At 42.3% G+C, this 7882-nt stretch overlaps 1 protein-coding gene across 1 annotated transcript in view; it reads left to right on the plus strand.

The window, feature by feature from the left end:
* Positions 1 to 7882, plus strand: part of CLIC4 (chloride intracellular channel 4) — a 28626-nt gene that overhangs the window by 16085 nt on the left and 4659 nt on the right. The window contains exons 2-4 of the mRNA XM_027705972.1: positions 76 to 185; positions 5626 to 5751; positions 6662 to 6851. Of these exons, the coding sequence (XP_027561773.1) occupies positions 76 to 185; positions 5626 to 5751; positions 6662 to 6851 (426 nt within the window). The remainder of the gene's footprint in view (positions 1 to 75; positions 186 to 5625; positions 5752 to 6661; positions 6852 to 7882) is intronic.

The raw sequence follows: 7882 nt of genomic DNA on the forward strand, positions 1-7882 counted from the left end.
GATCCCTGCCGGGTTCTCCCATCTCCTGATCCCTGCCGGGTTCTCCCCCTGATCCCTGCTGTGTTCTCTCCTCAGGCTGGCAGTGATGGGGAGAGCATAGGAAACTGCCCTTTTTCCCAGAGGCTGTTCATGATCCTGTGGCTGAAGGGAGTGGTGTTCAGTGTCACAACAGTCGACCTGAAGAGGTAAGAAATACTTGATTTATGGGGCAATGCAGTGCACTTGGTGTAACAAAGCTTTGAGGGGCTGATTCTCTGCAATTAAAAAGAAAAATCTCTCCTGAAATACTGATTTAAATGGTGCATTCATTGGTGGTTATTGATAAGTGTCTGTAGCCAAAAAGATAAATCTGATAAATCCTCTTCAATTTGTTCAATGATGCTCCTGGAAAACTTAACATGAATATTATTACTTATATGTAAATTTTATAACTGAATATTGAATCTTACTTTACTAACTTCACATCAAGTGAAAACTGCTGTTTTGGTCAGATCTCCAGTGTTTATTGGATAACTGTCACAAATAATGTGCACCCTCCTCCTTTTCTTCAAGACTTTAAGATAATTTTGCTTATTTTGCAATAATAATAATGAAAACAACGGGAAAGTATCTGCTCAGGAGGTAAATACAAGTGAAGTGGGTAGAATAAAATGTGGAATATTCTGCCTCTGTGCAGTGCTGTGTGTCACTTAATAAGCAGCTTCTTCACTTAAAAAATGAATCCTTTAGTGGGTAAGAAAGGTGAGAAGTGAATCCAGGAGTCTTTAATTTCCTAAAGTTGGGTGTTCTTTTTTTTTTTTTTCTTTTTTTTTTTAAAAGTGGCAATGCTAAATTCAGCAGAGGCTTTTGTGTTTGCTTTTGGTGTGAAGTAATGTTTTCCCAGCACTAATGTAATACAATGTTGGTCACTGAGCTACAGACAGAGGGGGGAGGCTGCCAGTGCTTCCAACCCTGATTGTCAGGACTAAAGCCAATGGAAATACACCCTGCTCTCCTCTGAACCCAACATATAAGGCAGAAATCACCCTGCTGGACTTAACCTCTTAAACTTTCTTTTTTTTTTTGAAGGAGGTGGTTTGTTTGGATTTTAGAAAAAAAAATCACCGGAGTTGCTGCTTCAGGGCTGGCAAGGGGTGTTAAAGACTTCCATGTGTGGTGGGGCTGAGGCAGGAGGAGAAAGCAGCTTTTGTGGGCTGGGTGAGCATCTGTAGCTGCTCAAAGACCTTTTCTGGCCTCTGCAAATCTTGTTGCTGCCAGCACCACAAAGCAACTGGAGCACATCTCCCAGCTGTGGTTTGGGGAAACCTCAGGAGCAGAACTTGTGCTCGTGAACTGTCTGTAGGTTTGGGCTTCCTTTACTTTTAATGATGGTGTTATTTAACTTATTGCAGTTATTGGTGTTATTTAACTTATTGCAGATGAGAGGAAGGTGGAAAGATATATTTTAGGCTTGGAAGCAGTTTTACTGCTGAACCAGTCAGAGATATCATTAAAATGCCAAATATGCCTGATGAATTGGCTTTACTGTGTCCCTTTGGCAACTTGGAGTTAATTGGATGGGGGAATGGGGTGTAAGGGTAACTTTTAGTGTAGAAATTGGTTGCAGATGTTTAAAGTTGACCTTCCTTACACAAGGAAAGCTTTCTTTCAGGTTTGGGTTTGGGGTTTTTTAAATATTGGGGAGGAGAAAACACAAAATAAGTACAAAATTAAGGAAGTGCAGAGGAATAGGTCAAATAAAAAAACTACCTTTTTGTTGTTCACTGGAGGGATCTTCTGGTAAAGGAAACAAAGGACCACTGAAGCTAATTCAGATTTTTGAATAGATGTTCATACAAACTTAATTCCTTTTAGACTTCAATTAAAGCTTCATAAATACAACTTCAACATTCTGGATTGACCAATATCCAGCTGAAGAATAGTAGAATGTCAAATCCAGCTACCTGCTCAATAGGAAATGTTTGGTACCAGATGGGGTTGTTTTCCCTTATCATTACCAGGTGTTAGATATTGCCTTAATACTTTCAATATTGTCTAAAGAAACTGCTTTTCAAGCACATTATTAATTCAATTATCTTCTCTGTTTTTCGTTCCTGCTAAAAACTCTTGCTGAAGAGCACAGCAGTAATTGTTTTAAGCATCTGAATTTATTTTCTTAGCACAAAAAAAAAAAGGCTTTACTTGCAAACCATGTCTCTGCCTCATAACATCATTTGTGCACAGCAGCAAGGCCAGCTCTGTTTGTGAGGCTTAAAAGGTCATGGTTGGGTACAAAAGTTCACCAGTGGGGAACTTGGGACACTGGAAAAACTGAGCCTGGCTTGGCTGAGCCCGTGGTGGGTATTTTTCCCCTCCAGTAGTTGCAGTGCCCATCACACTGTGCCAACAAAAGAACATTTTGCAGTTCTTAGTTCTACTCTTGACACACACAAAAATATGCACACGGGCAAACCAAGTGGCACATCCCACCCTTCCCAAGGAACTGTGCATCTCTGGCTTCTGTTTGGGCAGACAGAGGCTTTATTCTTCCCCTTCTCAGCAGCATTTCAGAGCTCTGACTTGTTCTGGTGGCCAGAGCAGAGCTGCAGCACAGAAACCATTTGTGGGGCTTGGACCAACACCCCAGGCCAGTTGCCTTCAGCTGAGATCTGAAATGCCGTTTTAAACGTCTCACTTGGGTGGTTTCACAGTTGTGTTGACAGACAAAGTTTAAATAACAACATTAGTAAATATTAAAAGGTGAATCCACCTTGAGCAGTGTGAAAACTGCTGTGGAACTGGGCACAGGGGGGGGTTATTGCTGATTTTTTCCCTCCCACTCCTTGCAGTACATGTGTCATTTATAAATCACTGCTTTTGGGGGCTGGATTTTGTCTGATCTCCAAGAAATGATCTGCATGCTAATTGCCATTCTGGTTTGTGGCAAAGCCAGGAGATGTTTATACCTGGTGTTAAAGAACCTGCCCACTTAATTAGGCAGTGACAGCCAGATCCTTAATTCTGTGGCCCTGCCTCCAAAAACCCTGATAAAGTTTGGGGCAGGTACAAACCATCATGGAATTGTTTGGAGTGGTTATTCAAGGTGTTTTTTGTTTTTTTTTTTTTTTAATTTGAGTTTGGCTTTTTTCTTTTTAAGCTCTCCAGTTTTATCTCTGAAGTAAAACTTCACTGTAGTATTTTTAATTGCCTTCTTGTTTGACTGTTAAAGGAATTTGTACTCTCAGCCTTTTAAGGATATTCCTGTGTACTGGTGCTCTAAAGGCTGTGGCTCCTCTGTGGTAAACCAGGGTTTGTTTGTGATCTCCTGGCAAGAGAAGCAAACTGGAAGTTAAACCCTGTGTGATGTTTGAGCCTTGGCTGGGGGATGTTAATCTCTGCTTTCTTTTTCTTCAAAGATTCAGGTGGTCTGACTGGATTAATAAATTGCTCTGGGGTCCCTGAGATGCACTCTGGTTCTTTGGAACCCTTTTTTGGTTAGTTCCTCAGACCAGTCTGCTTCTGAACTAAAGCCTTGCCTTTGATAGTATTGTTGCAAATCCGGTGGTCTTGCCTGTGTTTGTTTTTAAAATAACATTCCTTTTGAGGAATTTTATCTCTCTAACATGCAAAATTGGAAGTGAGCCACGAGGACTTCCTGTAATTGTTGGGAGTTACAAAGCTGTATTTAAATGAAGTGTTAAGCTACTTAAAGCATTAACCAATGACAGACTTTAAATCCTAAAAGTGAGAGAGTGATGGCAACTATTAGTGAGAAATAACTTCTTTGAAGGTTAAAAATTGAAAATAGTTGAATTCCTATATTAGTAAGACTTCTGTCACCTGGCTTAACGCAGTGTTTATAATATTCTAAAGTATGAAAATCAGTTTTTTCATTCAGTCCCACATGTAGTGCCAGGTTAGTACCCTTTGGCACTGTGAAGGGATCAGCAGTGGGCAGGACATGAAATTCTGGCAGGGGATCTTCCTTTTGTGATAAATGGAAAATCATGTTTATATAGGATGGACTTTTAAACTGGGCTTAGTTTACAGAGTCCCCCTGAAAGCCCTGCTTTCTGTGCTGCCCTCCATGGCTGTGTGTGGATGTTCCTGATGTGCTTTCCCTGCCCAGCACAGCCAGGAGGATTTCCTGAACTGCAGATCCAGCTCCTGGAAATCCAGTACCTGGTGCTGGCTCGGAGACGTGGCCACGTCGTGCAAGGCACAAACCCAGTCCAAGGGTTATGGTCCAGTTTGCATTAGTTCAAACAGTAACCAAGGGGCAGCTTTATCTTGGCATCCTCTCTGCTGGGGCAGTGCTGGTTCTTGGTGCTGGGGCAGCTTTACCTTGGCATCCTCTCTGCTGGGGCAGTGCTGGGTGTTGGTGCTGGGGCAGCAGGAGGGGGTCAGGCTGCTCTGCCCAGCCTGGCAAATGTCACTGCAGCTGTGGCTCAACCTGGACAGGGATGGTGCAGGACCTGGGAACTGCAGCCTGTCCTCTGAAATGTGGACATGGAGAAGTCAGACTGTGTCCTCTGAGCAGTTGTCCTGGGGCTGGAGTCAGTGCCTTCACCAGGGGAGGTTCCAGTGGTGCTGCTGCACAAGTGCCAGGCAGTTCTTAATTCTGTTTCTGCTGCCACTGGTGTGGGACCAACTAATGCCCAGGTGATTTACTGGGGAAATGGGCTGCAGCTCCTTAGATGGTGCTTTGGATTTTATAGCTTGTAATGGATCCACATCTCATTATTGATTTCAGCTTTAAATCTGGCTCTGCTGACAGGGCAGAGGGGAGAGCTTGGCATGAAGAGTAAGTTGGGCATTTTGGGGTGACAGGGAGCTGGGGGTGTGCCCAGCTGGCACACAGGCTTTAAAGAAACACCTGTGGAGCTGGGCCTTGTCACTGCAGCATCAAGGCACAGCCAGAGGAGAGAGAAACCAATTGCTTATAAAATAGAGTGGCTTAGCTGGGTAGGGATTACTGAGCAAGGAGCTGGAGTGAGCAGTGAGATGTGCTGCCAAAACTGACATAAAAGTTAGAAATGTGCATTTTGTCTTGCTGCTGTTTCTCTTGTGTCTGCTCACACTAATGTCCAGGATTCCTCTCCCAGGTGTGCTGCTCTTATTTGTAAATAGTTCTTTTACTGGATGAAACTTTCAGCATAATTTTAAACGTGATGTTTAAGCATCTGTCAGTTTGTCTAAACCAGATTCCCTGGGCACGTGATAAATGGTTTATACACACTGCTCTGTATCAGAGCTGCTCATTTCCAGAGCAGGTCTGTGTGAAGGGGGGAGGATTATCACTGAGCACAGATTATGCTATATATAAACTGTTCTGCAGAGCTTGGGAAAGAGAGAGTGTGTTTGTGTGTGTGTGTGTATATATATATATATACCCCTGCTAGTCAACATTGTATTGATTTGAGAATAAACACAGCCAGAGGTAGGAGGAAGCAGTTGGTTTTAAGTGTTTTAAATTGTTATGAAGTATATTCAAAATGCTAATCCGGTTGTAAACTCACTTTTTAAAAAAAAACTGGTGATATCTTTTTAAAGCCATAAGGATGTGAAAAGCTCAGGCTTTTGTGGTTGTGGCAGTGGAATGGATGTCCCCTGCTCACTCTGGTATTGGTTTGTATTTCACCCTAGAAAACCAGCAGACCTTCAAAATTTGGCTCCAGGCACTCACCCCCCCTTCATCACATACAACGGGGAAGTGAGAACAGACGTGAATAAGATTGAAGAGTTCCTGGAAGATGTTTTGGCTCCACCCAAGTAAGTGTTAAAATGGTGATTTGTCCCCTTAGATAAACACTGTTCTCACAGGGGTTTCCTGCACCAATGATAATGTTCTTCAGCATCAATAAACTGAACAGAAGACATGGAAAATAGTTTGGAGTTCTTACTTGTCCTACCTTCTCCTCTCCAACTCCCTCATCTTTATATTAAGAACTGCTTTTCTCTTAAAGATTATTTTTAAATTGTCCTCTGTGGGGTCCTGTCATCCTTCCTGCAGTTCCAAACTCAGTGACTCTTCCTTTTGGGTGCCAGGCACAGGCTGTTCTGGTGGTGTGTCCAAACTATGCAGGTGAAGATGAGTCTCCTCTACAAAACTTAGTCCTGACTTGTAATAAACTGCAGTGGGGAGCTGCTGTGATGTGTTCAGGCTTTCTCTAAGCTGTTGACTTTCTTCTCCTCAGCTGGCAGGCAAAGGCAAAATCCAGACACTGCCTTTAACAGACTGTTTTGTCTTTTTAGTGTGGCGAGACTTCACTTTTTTGTTAAAAGATTTGGAATCCACAATATGCTGGAACAGCTGATATTAATTTAAATGGAAAAAGACATCTGTTTGGGGTTTTTTTTTGGTGTATACAGGGAACAGACAAGTGTATTTTATTATTTACCTGCTTGATCCCTGACTGTTATCTGCTTGAAACAAATGCCTGATTCAGAAAGCAGGGATGCACTTTGGTGATCTTCTGAAAAGTGATTTAAAAGTGGGTTTAAAAATCTTAACTTAAATGGAAGTGATATTACATTTCAAAAGCAACTCTGAAAATGGACAAACTGGTAAATCTACATTATGTAGAATATTTTTAAAAAGGGCCATTTTATACTAGTTAATATATATGATGATCATCATTATGCTAAATGTGCTGTAGATCTACTCCTTTCTGCTTTCCAGGTACCTAAAACTTTCACCAAAGCATCCAGAATCAAACACTGCTGGGATGGATATCTTTGCCAAATTTTCTGCATTTATCAAAAACTCCAGACCAGAAGCTAATGAAGGTGGGTCACCTGGGGGGCAGTGCCTGGGCACACCTGGTTTCACTGGCCTGTGCTTTGCAGAGCAGCTTTGCTGTGAAGTGTCTCACTGACAAATTAAGCTGCATGTTGATGGACCCTTGGGAGAGTCTTTGTCAGAGACAAAGATTTCAACACTTTGAAAGAGAACTTCAGTTAGTGTTCACTCAGAATTCCAACAGGGTGTGCAGGGTTTGTCAGTACCCCTGGTATTGGATATTTACAGCCAGTCCAAACTCTGGAATGAAGTACAAACATTTTAACATCCAGAACCAAATTTCATGCAGTGTTTGTGTCACACCCCAGTGCCTGAGTTTCTGTGCTTCTGTTGCACTTGATTATTTGACCTCTGTAGGACTGAGGGCTCTCATTCAGAGTTCTGAGCTAAGCTTAGTCCCTGTTGCTTTCTTTAAAGCATTAAGACCTTTGTGTGTGGAGGGAAAACAGTCGATGTAACACGAGAGATCAATAAATGATAAAGAGTTCACAGCTGGACCTTCAAACAGTTTAGTACAAATCTTTCATCCTCAGTGTGCTTTGAGGGAAAACCAAAGCCAGGGAACCAGGAGGCCTTTGTGCTGCATTTCAAACGGGGAGATGCAAAATATTTGTAAACAGCTGAGAAACAATTGGGGATTTTGTGGGGTGTGCTGCCCTCTGCTGATGCATTCCCAAAACCTGCTGTACTCCAGAAACCTCCTGGGTACTCTGTGTTTGGTTGTGGCTCTTTGCTGAGCATGTGACGTTAAACAGATTATGTTTAAATGTATATAAGCCCCAGCATAGCTTAATTCCAATTCTAATTCTTAATTCTAAGCCAGTTAGGCACGGTCTTAACAAACTGACATAAGCCACTTTTTAAACCAAAAATAAACCCTTGTGGACAGTCTTAGTGTGTTCTAAATTAGTGTAAACTCGTGTATTAACCAGCTTTTAAATAACCTGAGTGTGTGGGATATTTAAAGGGGTTCTGGTTCCATTCCAGTGTTACTGGTGACCATAAAACCAGATCCAGCAGTGCCGTTCCTACAAAAATTACACAGGGGTTACAAATCCTTCAGTGTACGGGCTGTTCTGGGGAGCACAGCGATGAGGGGTT

Source organism: Neopelma chrysocephalum, unplaced genomic scaffold (genome assembly GCF_003984885.1).
Source record: "Neopelma chrysocephalum unplaced genomic scaffold, ASM398488v2 Primary Assembly neopelma1_361, whole genome shotgun sequence".
Taxonomy (NCBI): Eukaryota; Metazoa; Chordata; class Aves; order Passeriformes; family Pipridae; genus Neopelma; species Neopelma chrysocephalum.